The following is a 17,835-nucleotide window of genomic DNA, read 5'->3' on the forward strand; positions in this document are numbered from 1 at the left end:
CCTGCCAGCAAACTGCCCTGCTCAGCGGCGATGGTGGAGCGCGGGGAGGTGATGGCCCTCAGCCACCCAGTCTTTCTGCCCATAAATCAGCATCGTAAACCATTCTGGAAGTGTCGTGATGGCGCTGAATGCATAAAAAGTGTTCGCAAGCCGAATCTATTGTCGTCATTCCTGGTAGCAGAGGGGACTGACAAGCCGCTCTCACGTCGCCGAGTGGTAGCGCGGCATAATAAAGCGTGGTTTGCACCATGTGTGTCACAGGTTTCTCGGGGTTTCTCGAGGGTTTTTCCAATTTCCGCCTCCCCCTGCCTTTGCAGTCATCCTGGCCCCAGCTGTGCATCGGCCTTTGACTCCATCTGTCCTTCCGCTGGGGACGAGTCTCTCTCGCCACATGGAGAACACAAGTTTGGCTCCGCAGTGTGATGATAACCCCCACCCTCTCTGCTCAGCCGGAGCCCAGCGTCAGGCCGGCTGCAGGGCCCGTCGAGGAGATGGAGGGGGCAGAGCGTGGGAAGGCTGCCGCCTCACCTTCCCCCACCCCTCGCCACTTTGCAGGCACAGCCCCAGCGGACGCCTGGCCTGCGCGACCTTCACCCGCCCCACAGTCCAAATCTCCGGGTCTTTTCTCGTTTGCCTCCCTCTGCTCCGTCCCCAGCCCAGCCACAAACGAGCCCCACTGCAGCGGCGCCTCGCAGGTGGGAGTTTGCCCGGGTGTGCGCCGCGTCACGACGCGGGGAGGAGAGCGGAGGGGGCTGGGGCGGAGGGGAGCCTCGCGGTCCCCAGCGCCCCGAGACGCGGCGGGTGCGGCCGCCCCCGGAGCCGCTGACTACGCCGCAGCCCGAGCCGCGGCTCCCTCCTCCCTTCCTCCCTCCCGCTCCGGCCCCGCGCGCCCTTGCTCCCGGCCTCCCGCCCTTACTCCACCCCCTTCCCCGGCCCGACCCGCAGCCTCTCCTGTGTGTGCGCTTTAAATAATTTCATTCTTTTTGGCAAAAGAATAATGCACCTGACTTTACCAGGGCGAAACAACCAGCCGAGCAGAACAAGGAACAGATGTAAAAAGAATAAAAGGAGAGAGGAAAAGAGATGAGACTCGTTTAAAGAAATCCAGGGGCTGAAGAGGTGGCTGCAGCAGCAGAGGCAGCTAGAGCTTCCCTCCCTGTCTGCGCGAGCTGCGGGCGGAGGACGTTTTCACCAGTTGCAGATGTAACCTCGGGAACTCCTGGGTCTGTTGGTTTTGTTTGCCAAACAAAGTCTTTTCTTCTTTGGCTCAGACACTGAAGAGGCTCCTGGATTTTTCTGCCATCGCGCCACAACCTGGCAGTTACCCGGGAGCCTTCCCAAGGAGCTGGAGGAGAAATGAGCCCTTCTGGGCGGAGGATGGGCGAAGGGCGTCAGCAGCTCGGGGCTCCGGCCGGGAAGCGCCTCCTGCTCCCCGGGAGCAGAGGGTCACCCAGCGGGCTGCCGGGCGGCGGCGGGCCCAGGGCGCAGCGCTTCCTGCTCGGGCTCTTCGTGCACGCGTGGCTGTGGGCGGCCTCGGGCTCGTCTGCCCAGGTGTTCAACCTCAGCCTTTCCGTGGACGAGGGCCTTCCTCCAGACACTCTAGTCGGCGACATCCGCACGGGGCTGCCGGCCACGCAGCAGCAGCAGGAGGGGGGCGGCTTCTTTCTGTCCGAGGACTCAGATGACTCCCCGTTGCTGGACGACTTCCACGTGCATCCGGACACAGGCATCATCCGCACGGCGCGGCGCCTGGACCGAGAGCGGCGGGACCACTACAGCTTCGTGGCCGCCACGCTGCTGGGCGCGGTGGTGCAGGTGGAGATCCGCGTCAACGACGTGAACGACCACTCGCCCCGCTTTCCCCGCGACTCCCTGCAACTCGACGTCTCCGAGCTCAGCCCGCCAGGTACAGCCTTCCGCCTGCCAGGTGCCCAAGACCCGGACGCCGGGCTGTTCAGCATACAGGGCTACACCCTGGTGCAACCGCCCGACCTCTCTGAGGACCCCGCAGGACCATTCTTCCAGTTGCGCTACGGGGCCCCGGGGTCACCAAAGTCGCCGCCGTCCTCGTCGCCCCTTGAGCCCCTAGACCTGGTGCTGCTGCGGCGCTTGGACCGAGAGGCGGTGGCAGCACACGAGCTGCAGATCGAGGCGTGGGACGGCGGTCGCCCGCGGCGCACGGGCAGCCTGCGGGTGGACCTGCGCGTGCTGGATGAGAACGACAACCCACCCGTATTTGAGCAGAGCGAGTACCGCGCCGCCGTGCGCGAGGACGCACTGCCAGGCGCTGAGGTCTGTCGCGTGCGCGCCACCGACCGTGACCTGGGGCCCAATGGCCATGTGAGCTACAGAATCCGCTCCCGGCAAGCGCTCGGGACGGGTGGCAGTGGCGGGCCACTGGGCGACGCGGCCTATTTCGCGGTGGAGGAGATGAGTGGGGTGGTGCGGGTGCAGAGGCCGCTGGACCGCGAGGCTCAGGCCTGGCACCAGCTGGTGGTGGAGGCCCGCGACGGAGGTGCCGAGCCCGAGATTGCCACCGTGCGCGTGTCCATCGCGGTGCTGGACGTGAATGACAACTGGCCCGCCATTCATCTGCTCTTCCTTACCGAAGGAGGCGCCGCGCGCGTCTCTGAGGGCGCTCGAGTCGGCGACTATGTGGCTCGGGTCTCCGTGTCCGACGCGGACGGTGACCCAGAGAAGGAAGAGGAGGCCGCCGGGGAACTCGGTATGGGCCTCGGAGGCGGGAGCATCTCGCTGACCTTGGAGGGCGGTGAGAGAGCCTTTGCGCTGCGGTCCGGAGGCTCCTCAGGAGTATTTTTCCTTTGCGTCGAGGGGCCCCTAGACAGGGAGAGCAGAGACCTGTATGATTTGCGACTGGTGGCCACGGATGCGGGATCCCCGCCGCTGAGCACGGAGGAGACGCTGCTGCTCCGGGTCGCTGACCTCAATGACCAGCCGCCTCTCTTCAGCCAGGAGCATTACCGGGCCTCAGTGTCCGAGGCCGCGACCCCCGGCACCGCGGTAGTGTGCGTCAGCGCCTCTGATGCGGATGAGCCTGGCACAGACCACGCCCGGCTGCGCTACGCGCTGGTCCCTCTCCCAGCGCGCTGCAACCCGGAGGCTCTGAGGCCCACCGCTGAGTGTGGACCGTCCTTCAGCATCGATCCTGAAATTGGTGTGATTAGCACCACCCGGAGTCTGGACCGAGAGGTCCAGGAGGCTGTAGAGCTGAGAGTGGTGGCCCAAGACCTCGGAGAGCCCCCGCTCTCTGCCACCTGCCTTGTGAGCATCACTGTGGACGACGTGAATGACAACGAGCCCATCTTCCTGAAGCAGGTGTACAACGCCACCCTTCTGGAGCATTCCCCAGTCGGACACTGCTTTCTGCAGGTGAGTGCATCAGGCCTATGCATCTACGGGAGGCCTGGGAAGGGATGGAGAGGTTGTGAGTAAGTACAGGGAAGGAGAAGTGTGATGTGGATAGTTATACCCAAGCTCAGAAGGCAGGGGACATGGGCTCTGGTTCCTCCTCTGCAGGGAGATGAATGGGTGCCCTCTGGTCACCTAACTTTTCTGAATGGTCTCTAAGGTCTTTTCTACCTCACATGATATTTGGATCTTGATTTTGCTTATGGAATGCTGATTTCCTTCAGTCTGGATATGAGCCGCCAAATAGGTTTGGGAGGAACAACCCACTCTCGGTTTTACTTTTTGACAGTGTGCAAATGGTAATGTCGCATATATTTGAGGATCATTATGTGGCCACCTGGGGAAGTGAGGTGGCCCTCACATATTGGTTTTTCAAGTAAACAAGTGTATGCCTTTAAACACTGAAACTGTTTTGAGTAACTATTTCCAGAGACTTCTTACACATTGTCCTACCTTCTCTGGAAGTTTACAACAGGTAGTTGAGGACATCAAGTCATTTTTACCAGTTGCGGGCTGAACTCCTTCAGTGATGCCTTCTGGATTCAGGAGTAGTGGGGCTCAATCATCCTTTATAAAATGGATGATATCCTTTATAAACAGATCTCAGAATGTTGTGATGTGCACCCTTCTAGCAGTACTCCTTATGGCTTCCAATTTCCTAGTATCTATCTGATGTGAGATAACAAACTAGATTTCCAAAACTGGTTTATTTACTCCAAGATAATTTGAGTAAATAAATAGAGCCTGAGAGGCTAACTAGTGAGTGAAGCTCTAAAACTCCATTTAGCTCTCAAGCTGGGTTGTTTTAAGACCTCTATGGCTTATTTCTTGGTTCTCCGGTGGGGGGGGGAGGGTGAGGCTTTAGCCTTGATAAGTCATGTCTCAATAACCTTTAGATAAGTAAGATGCCACTGTATTTTTAAAATGAGTTACCTGACTTCTTCTCTCTTTTTTAATCCTTTGGCTCTGTGGGTAATAATAATCTCCATCCCTTTCTCTGGCATGACTGATGACTCATTGAGTTGCTAGGTTATTAAAAGAAGGCTTGAAAATCAGTTAATGCTTGCTGCTGAAACAGATCCACAAATGCAGATGAATAACATAATGGAAGTTTATTTACATCTCAAGCAGAGTCTGATACGATGCAGGTTGATTTGTCCTTCTCCATCCAAGGTAGGGCCAGGGCTGGGAGTGACATAGATCAGGTCCACCAATGTCCCATTGGTCAGAGCTTAGCCACGTGGCCTCAGGTGTACTGCAAAGGTGGCTGAGAAATGGAGAGAAGCACATGCTGCCAGTGGGCACCAATTGTGTCTCCCATGGATGTTGAAAACTGAAGTCATAATAGATGAGAGGTTGGATTAGATAATTTCCAAAATTTCTTCCATCTGGAAGACCTTAAGGATCTTGGTATGAAGCAGTACAACTGGACTCTATTTGAAGGAAAATAAGAAGGGTAAATTAATTATGATTCCTTTGATTAGAACCTGTCTTTTTAGAGTTGTTTCTAAAATTGTGAGATGATTCTGCCATGAGGTGTGAGTTTATCCCATTATTATGACTTGGTATGTGGCAGATCCATTATCCAACTTAGCTCAAGTGCAAGACTGCATCTCCAATCGCAAAAAACCTTTCAGGTTGCCAAGTATTGTTATAGGTAGTATTAAAGGGTGTTGATTAGAATTTCTGGAAATTCCAGCAATCTAGCCACTCAAGATTGCAGACACATTCTTATACACTGGGCTCTCTGACCTCACCATAGCAGCTTTGTGAACTTTCTGTGCTGCATCAGCTCTCTGGCTGACTCTGTCCCCTAAGTCTCACCCAGAGTGTCTTCCATCTGCTTGCGATCTCTTTACTCTCAATCTTTCTTTATACCACTTTGTAAAAACAAACCTCCCCCACTCCCTTTGGATCTCATGGCCTCTCCTTTCTTCCAGGGCTTTGTTGAATTACATTATATCAATTCTTACAGTTGAACCTTTCTGTTGCCCTTTACCCGTTTTCTCCCTTTAGACCTCATCTCTGCTCAATTCTCCTTCATCAGAATCATAAAAAAACAAAATGAGAAATGACAGGGAATAAAAACGTTCTTTCCTGGATTCCCTGTAAGGGAATACCGTGTCACCTAATAAAACAAAGCCTGAAACTTCTAGGTGTCTTGGTGGTTACTCCACAACACTAATCCCTGGGCTTATTCCGCTCTTATTATGCTCCTGCTGCCACCCCAGGGCAGCCATCCTCCTGTCCCCCAGTGCTGGCTGAATCCTTCCATGTTCTCAGACCCAGATTGGAACTTTCCAAAGACTTTAAATGTGGGGCCGAACAAAGGGATTTAATACAGAGGACAAGAACCAGTAGCAGCCTGAGATGGGTGACTTCTAGCCCCAAAGGGTTTTCACAGCCTTGTGGGCACTTGTCTGGATTTCTTAGTTACTCGCTCCCCACTGCCCCCTAGGTGGAGAGCCCCTTCTTGACAACCTGCCCCTCGGGAGCTCCTTTCAGCATCTCTTGATGTTTTCGTGGTCAAGGCAGTTGCTCCTGTGTTTGCCTCTGAGTTCTAGTGTCTGGCCTGAAAGACTCTCTTTTTTCTTCAGATTACCGTCAAAGAGACTAACCTCAGCCTCTCTTGGCGGTGAGACTGCCACTCTCTGCCCCACGCTAAATCCAACCATGTGAGCTACACTGACAGCCTTTATCTTGTTGTTGTTTTTATAAATTTATTTATTTTTATTTGTTTATTTTTGGCTGCATTGGGTCTTCGTTGTTGTGCGTGGGCTTCTTCTTGCAGTGGCTTCTCTTGTGGAGCATGGGCTCTAGGTGTGCGGGCTTCAGTAGTTGTGGCACACAGCCTTCAGTAGTTGTGGCACGTGGGTTCAGTAGTTGTGGCGCACGGGCTTAGTTGCTCCGCGGCATGTGGGATCTTCCCGGATCGGGGCTCGAATCCGTGTCCCCTGCATTGGCAGGGGGATTCTTAACCACTGCGCCACTTTATCTTGTGACCAGATCTTCAAACAATGTAACTGCAGCTTTCATACCTGAATTACACACATTCCATAACAAGATTATTCTCTTGTACTCCCCCAAATATCAGTACTGTATCCATTCACTAATTCATTTGCTTAATCAGACAACAACATTCATTGAATAAACAACATTCCATGAACAGTATTTATGGAGTACCTATTACATTCCAAGAACTCGTGCTGGTGCTGGGGAGGCAGCGGTGAGGCCAGGTCCCTGTGCCAGCCAAGTGTAGAGTCCCAAGTCCTCCGTCCCCTGTCTCCTTCCCTCCTCCACGTGAAGGCATATGCCCTGCCCCCACTTGCTGATCACCCCTTCCTGCCCTTTTCTGATCTCCCCCACCACTATGTTAAATTCTGCCTCTCCAAAGGCAGCTATGTTCTTTTATTTCAGATCCACTGGGCTTTCTTAGTTTAACCTGCCTCTTTCTCTAAAGCATTTTGGGCTGCTGCCCACTTCCTCTTTCTTGAATGCATCATCTTCACTGCCTTCTGTCTCACTGCATCCTCTCTGTCTCTGTCTTGCCAATTCCTCCTTGTGTCCCCTACTCAGTGTGATAGAGGCGTTTCCAAAGGTTTTGTCTTCCTCTCACTTCGCTCTTTTCTATACTTTCTACTTATGTATTCCCAGACTGCAACTTTTTTTTTTTTTAACATCTCCAGGGTCGACCTCCTTTGCTAACTGCAGATTAACATTTCTCTACCTGGTACGTACCTCTGCCTGGAAGTATTTTTGACATATCAAATTCTGACATTTTTTAAATAAAGTCATTTATCTTGTACCCTTTCTTTCTTTTTACCCCCAACCTTCACTAATCAGCTCCTTTTTGAAACTTTCTATATTTTGTTAATGGATCCCTTCTATAGATGTATTTATGCATTTGGTGTGTGTCTGTGTTTTTGCTCTTTGTTGGAGTGGTTGTGGGTTTCATTGCTGAGAGTGACAAGGGTGAAGAGCAAGGTCATGGCTCATATGAATTAATTGGGTAAAAAGCAGGTCTTGGGATCCCACACACGGGCTGTGGGAGAGAGCACCCACTGTGCTCGTGTGTTTGCTCCCCTGGTCTGACTTTGAGGAGCCTGACTAGGAGGGGTGCCTGGGCATTAAACATAATATCTACCATCTGGGAAGATGTGGGAGATGGGAAGGCCTGATGCCAACTGAAGGCCTGATGCCAACTGTGCTCCATGGCCTGAGAAGGACTAACCTATATCTTGCTTCTGATTCATTACATCTTTTGGGGTTACTTCCTTTTATGAATCCCCTAGCCTTTAGGAAAGTCTTTCTAAATGTGTGAACTTTGTCTCAACTGTACTGTGGAGGTAAAAATGGAAAACCCAAAACACCGCCCGGGGTGGTATGATTTAAGGGAAGGGTTATTAATTAGCTTTAATCAAAGTGTCCAGGGCTGGCAGGCCCTCTCCTGAAGTCTGGGTGGTGATGATGGCAAGGGATGCCGAGGTAGGCGGTCCTTAGGAACAGTGCGAGGCCTTCTTTCAAGAGGCTGTCCCAGTGCCAACCTTGGATTAAGGAAGATGTTTCCTAACACCTTCATATCATCTTTGATTCCTCCCCAAATTTGACCACACTAGTTGCCAAGGCCTTCATTTGTCCCTTCATTTATACCCATCGTTGTCACCCTAGTTCTGTCCACATTGTTCCTTGTCTTCTGTTGCCTGTTCTTGACACCAGAGAGATTTTGGGCATATCTCAAATGCCACCTCCTCCCACTAAATGTTTCCTTGTTCTGTCTAGCTCTTTTCTTAATGTTCTTTATGGTGCTATAGTTGTTTACTTGTATTAGTAAGATGATGGATTGTGATTGCCTTGTGCTGTTACAATTTAATGGTATTTGAGTCCCTGTAATTCCTAGTGTTCTCAATCTCATATGCTGGAAGATCAACACTTTTGTTAAATTGTATTGAAGAGCATAATGAAAAAAAATTTACTAGTCAGTGGTAGAGCTAGTAAAGGTTTTTACTTTCTATTTTATTTTTTTTTACATTTCATTTGTATGTGTATTAAATTTATTGTAAAGTTTCTTTCCTCCATATATTTTATCATTGATCTTTTGGAATTTTATGGTCTGAATTGCATTGTTTATCCCTCACCTTATTACAGACATACTCTTACTGCTTACCTTACATACAAGCGTATGTACTTACCTAGTGTGTGCCAGCTTTGATGGTCATAGAATTGTATTACCACATTATGATTGTCTCATTCTGGCTCTTTTGAATGGACCTGACCTGTCTGTACATGCACATTGAAAGCATGTGAGATTTCCACAGTGGTCATTTGCATCTGTCTCCAGGATGAGTCTAGATTACCTGCCAACTGTCATCTTCCCTGATTATCCGACTCCTGCTGGCCTTCCCTTGTAGTTCCCAGCATGTGTTGGTATGTGCCTCTGGCTTTGCTTTGATGACCTGTTTTAGATACTTGAGATTGGCTGTAGAATTCTCTCAGACTTCGTTTTGGTAGCCTTCCTCTCCCTGTCCCCCACCCAGCTGCTACCCAAGACCAATCAGCTGGCTTACTTCCTTTCCCCTTTTCCTGCTTGAGAAAGATGATCAGATAATTTGTTTGGCTATGTAATAGGAGGGGTATAGCCTGGAATCTGTGAGATGCATATCTAGTTACAGTCAATATATAACTTGCAAGTACTTTGTCTAGTTCTTGGTTCTAGAACTAAAGATGATTGACATTACATGGTAGAGAGTTCTTAGCTTTGAAGACTAAAATTAAGCTGCACACAGTGATGAAAAATATAGCCAGACTATGGGATCAGTGTGCCTGGGTTTGAATCTCAGCTCCACTACTTACTAGCCATGTGATCTTGGTCACTGTGCCTCAGTTTCCTCATCTGGAAAATATGGATAACAATGGTATCAGCTTGATATAAAGTTTTTATGTGTGTGATGAATTAGTACATGTATGCTTAAAACAATGCTTGACTTGTAGTAAGTCCTGAATGCATGCTATTTATTATTAAATGCTAGTAAATAAGACTTCTAGAAATGATGAAGACTATTTTGCCTGATATAGTGAATGCTGAGTACTAATTAAAAATGACATTTCAAATAAAACTCTTGGGACTTTCCTGGTGGTCCAGTGGTAAAGAATCCACCTTACAGTGCAGGGGACACGGGTTCGATCCCTGGTCAGGGAACTAAGATCCCACATGCCGCGGGGCAACTAAGCCCACGCGCCACAACTACTGAGCTTGTGTGCCTCAACTAGAGCCTGCGTGCTGCAAACTACAGAGCCCACATGCTCTGGAACCCACGCACCACAACTACAGAGCCCATGCGCTCAGAAGCCTGTGCGCTACAACTCGAGAGAAGCCCGCATGCTGCAACGAAAGATCCCTCATGCCACAACTAAGAACCAATGTAGCCAAAAATAAATAATAAATAAATCTTAAAAAAAAAAAATTTTCTTGCATGAAAAGCAGAAAAAATTTAAATTGTGTATTCAGTTTTTAGTTAGATGTATGTGTCTGGCAATGAAGGGAGAAACCTATTTTACTTATGTTGGAAGCTTATAACATCTCCTTATGGGTTTATGGAATCCCATGTGTCTTAAAGGAAGATTCAAATGACCTCTCAATAGCTATTCTCCACCCCTACCCCACCCACTACGCTGCCACAGAAAAAAACACTGTGAAAGTCATAGAGGGGAGGCAGTGTGATGTAAGTTGTGGTAAAGGCCTTGGTGTGATGGGTCATGAGTCCTCAGGGTTTCACCCCAAGGGTGCTAAGCATCACGCTTAGGTTCAGTGGGATCCCTTTCAGCTGTGCAGGGCATGATTCTGGTCTACAGAGTAACTTAGTATGTTTTTTTTTATTGAGTTATAATTAACATACAATATGATGTAGTTTGAGGTGTTCAACATAGTGATTCAATATTCTTATACATTATGAAATGATCACCACAATAAATCCAGTTACCATCCATCACCATACAAAGTTGTTGCAGTGTTATCAACTATATTTCCTGTACATTACATCCCCAAGACTTATTTATTTTATAAGTGGAAGCTTGTACCTCTTAATCCCTTCATGTATTTCACCAGTCCCTCCACCGCACTCCCCTCTGGCAACCACCAGTTTGTTCTCTGTACCTATAAGTCTGTTTCTGTTTTGTTTTTTTGTTTGCTTTGTTTTTTAGATTACACATACAAGTGAAATCACATGGTATTTGTCTTTCTTTTTCTTATTTATTTCACTTACCATAATACCCTCTGCATCTGTCCATGTTGCCACAGATCGCAAGATTTCATTCTTTTTTATGGCAGAGTAATATTCCATTGTATATATGTGTATATATGGGTGTATATATATCCCATCTTTTTTACCCATTCATCTGTTGATGGACACCTAGTTTGCTTCCATATCTTGGCTATTGTAAATAGTGCTGCAATGAACATAGAAGTACATGTATCTTTTTGAATTAGTGTTTTCATTTTCTTTGGATAAATACCCAGAAGTGGAATTGCTGGGTCATATGGTAGCTCTATTTTTAGTTTTCTGAGGAGCCTCCATGCTGTTTTCTGTAGTGGCTATACCAGTTTACAGTCCCATCAACAGTGCACAAGGGTTCCCTTTTCTCCACATCTTGTCTTTTTGAAATAACCATTCTGACAGGTATGAGGTGATCTCATTGTGATTTTAATTTACATTTTCCTGATTATTAGTGAGGTTGAGTACCTTTTTTTGTGCCTGTTGGCCACCTGTATGTCTTCTTTGGAAAAATATCTATTCAGGTCCTCTGCCCATATTTGACTGGGTTGTTTGTTTTTTAGCTATTGAGCTGTATGAGTTCTTTACATATTTTGGATATCAACCCCTTGTCAGATACATTGTTTGCAGATATCCTATTCAATAGATCACCTTTTAGTTTTGTCAGTGGTTTCCTTCGCTGTGCAAGAGCTTTTTAGTTTGATGTAGTCCCATTTGTTTATTTTTGCTCTTGTTGCCCTTTCCGGAGGAGACATATGCAAAAAATATCACTAAAACTGATGTCAAAGAAGTTACTACCTATGTTTTCTTCTAGGAGTTTTATGGTTTCAAGTCTTACATTTAAGTCTTTAAAACCATTTTGAGTTAATTTTTGTATATGGTATAAGAAAGTGGTCCAGTTCCATTATTTTACATGTGGCTGTCCAGTTTTCCCAACACTGTTCAATTATTGAAGAGACTATCTTTTCCCCATTGTATTCTTACCTCCTTGACCATATGAGCATGGGTTTATTTCTGGGCTCTCTATTCTGTTCCATCGTTCTGTGTGTTTGTTTTGGTATCAGTGCCATAGTGTTTTGATTACTGTAGCTTTGTAGTATAGTTTCAAGTCTGGGAGTGTGACACCTCCAGCTTTGTTCTTCTTTCTCAAGATTGCTTTGTATATTTGGGGCCTTTTGTGGTTCCATACAAATTTTAGGATTATTTGTTCTAGTTCTGTGAAAAATGCCATTGCTATTTTGATAGGGATTGCATTGAATCTGCAGATTATTTTGGGTAGTATGGATATTTTAATGATACTGATCTTTCCAATCCATGAGCATGGTATATCTTTCCATATGTTTGTGTCATCTTCAGTTTCTTTCATCAGTGTCTTATAGTTTCCAGAATGCAGGTGTTTCACCTCTTTGGTTAAATTTATTCTTAGGTATTTTATTCTTTTTGATGCAATTGTTAATGGGGTTGTTTTCTTAATTTCTCTTTCTGATAGTTCTCTTTCTCTTTCTCTTTCATTATTAGTGGGCAGAAATGCAACAGATTTCTATTCTATATCCTGCATCTTTACTGAATTCATTTATTAGGTCTAATAGTTTTTTGGTGGAGCCTTTTGGGTTTTCTATTTATTGTATCATGTCATCTGCAAATAGTGACAGTTTTACTTCTTCCTTTCCAATTTGGATGCCTTTTATTTCTCTTTCTTACCTAATTGCTGTGGCTAGGACTTCCAGTACTGTGTGGAATGAAGTGGCAAGAGTGGGCATCCTTGTCTCAGTTCTGGTCTTAGAGGAGAAGCTTTCAGATGTTTACCATTGAGTGTGTTGTTAGCTGTGGGCTCGTTGTACATGGCCTACATTTTTACTCCCTACACCACCATGTTGGATGATTTTGATGTCATATCTTATATCTTTTTAATTTTGTGTATCCCTTAACTACTTATTGTAGTTATAGTTGATTTGTACTATTTTTGTCCTTTAACCTTCATACTAGCTCTTAAGTGCCTCATCCACTGCATTTACTATACTTGCCTTTACCAGTGAGATTTTTTTTTTATATATGTTTTGTCATTTCTAGTTGTGGCCTTAAAGAAGACTCTTTAGCATTTCATGTAAGGCCGTTTAGTAGTGATGAACTCCTTTAATTTTTGCTTTTTGGGAGACTTTGTAATCTCTCTTTCAATTCTGAATGAAAACCTTGCCAGATAGTGTATTCTAAATTGTAATTTTTTTTTCTCTTTTAGCACTTTAAATATATCCTGCCACTCCCTTCTGGCCTGTAGTTTCTGCTGAAAAATCAGCTGATAGTCTTACAAGGTTTCCCTTGTATGTGATTAGTTGTTTTTCTCTTGCTGTCTTTAAGATTCTCACTTTTACTTTAACTTTTGCCACTTTAATTATGTCTTGGTGTGGATCTCTTTAGGTTCATCTTCTTTGGGACTCTGTGCTTCCTGTACCTGGATGTCTGTTTCCTTCCCCAAGTTAGGGAAGTTTTCAGTCATTGTTTCTTCAAATAAGTTTTCTGTTACTTCCTCTCTTTCTTCTCCTTCTGGGATATCTATAATGTGAATGTTCGTATACTTGATGCTGTCCCTGAGGTCCCTTAAATTATCCTCATTTAAAAAAATTCTTTCTTCCTTTTGCTGCTCTGATTGGGTGATTTCCACTATTCTGTATTCCAGATTGCTTATCCATTCTTCTGTGTCATCTAATCTGCTGTTGATTGTGGTCTTCTTCTCTGATTGTTTTTTTCTTATATTTCCTTAATCTTTGTTGAAGTTCTCATTGAGTTCCTCCAGTCTTCTCCCAAATTCAGTGAGCATCCTTATGATCATTTCTTTGAACTCTTTATCAGGGAAATTATTTATCACTGTTTCATTAGGGGTTTTTTTTTTTTCCGTAAGGTTTTATTTTGTTCTTTTGTTTGGAACACATTCTTCTGTATCCTCATTTTGCTTGACTTTTGGTGTTTGTTTCTACAAAGTAGAGAAAACAGCTCCCCCTCCCAGTCTTAAAGGAGTGGTCTTCTGTGGGAATGCCCCTGTGTGGACTGCTCGCAGGTCAGGGGCAGTCCTTGGAATGCACAACACCAGGGCCACCTTAGCAGGATGGCTGGAGCAGGAGCAGGCGTGGGACTGGGGAAGTCCTTGGTGGACTAAAACAATGCTCTGCCAGCACCCCTGATCCTGCAGAGGGCTCCAGCAGTTCCCCACCTGTTTGGCAGGAGTTCTAGGGTTAGTAAATGGATTTCTTTGCTGTATAGTGTATGTGCCCTTTAAACAGCTGTTTTTTCACTGTGTCCCAGGGTGGGTGAATCAGTGCTTGGACCCCTCAGTAATATCCCTTCCTATCTCAGGTTGCTGCCTCATGGGTGGAGTTCCCATGGATACCGTGTCTCCGTCTCTCCTACCCATTTCTATGTGGTCTTTCTATGTACAGAAGCTGTTCAGTCAGCCCTCAGGTCTTCTTCAGGAGGAATTGCTCTGTATGTAGGCGTAGATTTGGTGTGTCTGTGGGAGGAGATTAGGTCAGGGTCATCCTAGCCACCATCTTGGTCCTCTTCCTATCTTAGTGTCTTTTGTTCTGTGTATCAGTTATTACCTTTAGAATCTTTTATTAAGACAGCCTGAAAAAAGACAGCACTGGACTTTGAGTAGAAAACCTTGGTTTCAGTTCTGACTTCACCATTTACTATCCCTGTTAACTTTTCTGGCCCTAGTTCCTGACTCATAAAATGTTGTATATTAGTTAAGGTTCTCCAAAGAAATAGAACCAATAGGAAATATAAAATGAAGAATTGATTCATGGGATTATAGAGGCCAAGAAATCCCACGATCTGCTGGCTGCAAGCTGGAGACTCAAGAAAGCTGGTGGTATAATTCAGTCCAAGTCTGAAGGCCTGAGAGCCAGAAGAACTGATGGTGTAAGTCCCAGTCAGAGGACAGAAGACTGATGTCCCAGCTCAGCAGTCAGACAGAAAGAGCAAATTCATCCTTCCTCCTCTTTTTTGTTCTGTTGAGGCCTTCAGTGGATTGGATGTTATGCACACACGTTGGGGAGGACATTCTGCTTTTCTCAGTCCAGCAATTCAAATGTTAATCTCAGCCAGAAACACCCCCACAGACATACCTAGAAATAATGTTTAACCAGATATCTGGGCATCATGAGGCCCAGTCATGTTGACCATCACACATTGTAATTCATTTTGAGAGCATGTTATCATAAGGATTTGAGGTAATCTACACTATGTGGTAGAAAGTAGTTGGTGTAGTAAGAATTAAGGGGCCTTGGAAGTGGGAGCATTTATGTGGTGGATCAGGATGGAGATTTCACTAGATATGGACCTTCCAGGGAGTCCTGTGTTGTGATATGTAGGTTTTTATTTACAGCCTGTCATGGATACATTCCAGGATAGCTGCACAACTTTTTTTTTTTTTATAAAAATGTGTAATACATTCCTAGGCATGATCACCTCTAAAAGAGAATCATTTAAGATGGCCTTCTGAAAGTTGTGATCAGTAAGATTTCCTTCCTCTGAGAAATGAAATCTGATGATATATTAATTTTATTTACAACTAAACACCAGACTTCTATTAATGAGCCCTTTGTCTTCTAAATTATAAATTAAAAGTGAGCAACCTTAGAAGTAATTTATACTTTCATAGTCCATTAGGGAAACTATGCTAAGTCATTTTTACAAATGCCAGGTTTTTGCTTAAAATTTTACTGAATTAAAATCTTCATTTAAAAAGAATGTGTTGTTTGTGGTGCAGATAGATCAAATGAATATGGCAACGAATACAAATTTTAATTAAAACTCTATTTAGGATACATAATCCATGTGGGGATAGTATGAACTGGAATAATCATGGTGTGTCTGGTCCTGTAGTGAAGTAGTGGGTGGAGTTTTGAAGGCACAGGAGACAGCCCATGAAGAACTCGCAGTGTTTGCCTAGAGTTTGGCCTTTGTTATGGAGGCAACAGAGAGAGGTGGGGAGTTTTTAAATAGAGATAAACCTGTGTAAAGTAAGGTTTTAGGAAGATTTGTCTTGAATCAGTGGAAGGAAGAAAGCAGGGAAACTAGGTAGGAGACTCCTGAGACTCTTGTAATAATACATATTCAGTTACGAGGTCCTGAACTAGGGAAATAGTAGTGAAGTGTAGTAGAAAGGCTGACCTTAGAGGCATTATAAAGGAAATGCTACAACTTGAATAAGGGATGAGGGGAGAAGTAAAAGATGATCCCATATTTTCAGTCTGGTTTAGTGGGAGGAATAGGAAAAGCTGGTGGTGAGAGTTCTGGGGAAAAGATGCTTGCTTAGTTGAGTGTTTGATATGTTGGGCATGAATTAATGGCCAGTAGTCTGGGAAAAAGATATCTTGAAAGCTTTTTAGATATTCAGAACTACAGTAGAGGAAAGAGCGGAAGGTTGAAGATGGAAACTTGGAAGTCATTCATTTGGAGGTGATAAATAAAGATGTGGAAGTGAAAGTGAGGATAATGAGAGCAGAGTCAACGGCTAAGGATGCTGGTGGGACAAGGGTCATGCCACGCGTATGGTGTTGGAGGGCAGGTATCTGTGATCATAGTGCTGTTTGCTTATTTTCTGGAACCCCATGGACTGGCGGAGACTCTAGAGAGATGGTTGGCATCCTGTCCCATTTTCTAAGCTCCTTTGCACTGCTTCTGAAATATTCAACATCCCTCTCCACACTCCCAGGCAGTAAGGCGCACATTATCTGGCTCTGCTGTTCTCTCTTCCCACTTCTCCTTCTTTCCTACAGACCTCCTAGTCAGTCCGCCATATGCTTTGAGGGTATTGACAGCCTTTTAGCCGGTTTTGTCTCCACTGTAGCTCTTGCTATTCAGGCACACTGGTTTTACATTTTCCCAATTGACCTGGTTTTATGTCTTTTAAAAAAAAATTTATTTTTTATTGGAGTATAATTGCTTTACAATGTTGTGTTAGTTTCTGTGACACAATGAAGTGAATCAGCTATATGTATACATATATCCCCTCCCTCTTGGACCTCCCTCCACCCCAATACCACCCACCTAGGTCATCACATAGCACAGAGCTGAGCTCCCTATGCTGTACAGCAGGTTCCCACTAGTTAGCTATTTTACACACAGTAGTGTATTTATGTCAAACCTAATCTCCCAATTCATCCCACCCTCCCCTTCCTCCCCTGTGTCCACACGTCCATTCTCTACGTCTGCGTTTCTATTCCTTCCCTGCAGATAGGTTCGTCTGTACCATTTTTCTAGATTCCACATATATGCGTTAATATATATTTGTTTTTCTCTTTCTGACTTACTTCACTCTGTATGACAGGCTCTAGGTCCATCCGCATCTCTACAATGACCCAATTTCATTTCTTTTTAAGGCTGAGTAATGTTGCATTGTATATATGTACCACATCTTCTTTATCCATTCATCTGTTGATGGATATTTAGGTTGTTTCCATGACCTGGCTATTGTAAATAGTGCTGCAATGAACATTGTGGTACATGACTCCTTTTGAATTATGGTTTTCTCAGGGTATATGCCCAGTAGTGGGATTGCTGGGTCATATGGTAGTTCTATTTTTAGTTTTCTAAGGAACCTCTGTTCTCCACAGTGGCTGTATCAATTTACATTCTCACCAACAGTGCGAGAGGGTTCCCTTTTCTCCACACCCTCTCCAGCATTTATTGTTTGTAGATTTTTTGATGATGGCCCTTCTGACCGGTGTGAGGTGATACCTTATTGTAGTTTTGATTTTCATTTCTCTAATAATTAGTGATGTTGACCATCTTTTCATAGGCCTCTTAGCCATCTATATGTTTTCTTTGGTGAAATGCCTATTTAGGTCTTCTGCCCATTTTTGGATTGGGTTGTTTGTTTTTATGATATTGACCTGCATGAGCTGTTTGTATATTTTGTAGATTAATCCTTTGTCAGTTGCTTTGTTTGCAAATATTTTCTCCCATTCTGTGGCTTGTCTTTTCCGTCTTGTTTATGGTTTCCTTTGCTGTGCAAAAGCTTTTAAGTTTAATCAGGTCCCATTTTCTTATTTTTGTTTTTATTTTCATTACTCTAGGAGGTGGGTCATAAAAGATCTTGCTGTGATTTATGTTAGAGTGTTTTTCCTATGTTTTCCTC

At 45.3% G+C, this 17,835-nt stretch overlaps 1 protein-coding gene across 1 annotated transcript in view; it reads left to right on the top strand.

Moving 5' to 3' along the window:
- The first annotated feature begins 1,356 nt into the window (after positions 1-1,356).
- Positions 1,357-17,835, top strand: part of DCHS2 (dachsous cadherin-related 2) — a 305,470-nt gene continuing 288,991 nt past the window's right edge. The window contains exon 1 of the mRNA XM_061191590.1: positions 1,357-3,390. Within this exon, the coding sequence (XP_061047573.1) occupies positions 1,357-3,390 (2,034 nt within the window). The remainder of the gene's footprint in view (positions 3,391-17,835) is intronic.

This window comes from Eubalaena glacialis, chromosome 5 (genome assembly GCF_028564815.1).
Source record: "Eubalaena glacialis isolate mEubGla1 chromosome 5, mEubGla1.1.hap2.+ XY, whole genome shotgun sequence".
Lineage (NCBI taxonomy): Eukaryota > Metazoa > Chordata > Mammalia > Artiodactyla > Balaenidae > Eubalaena > Eubalaena glacialis.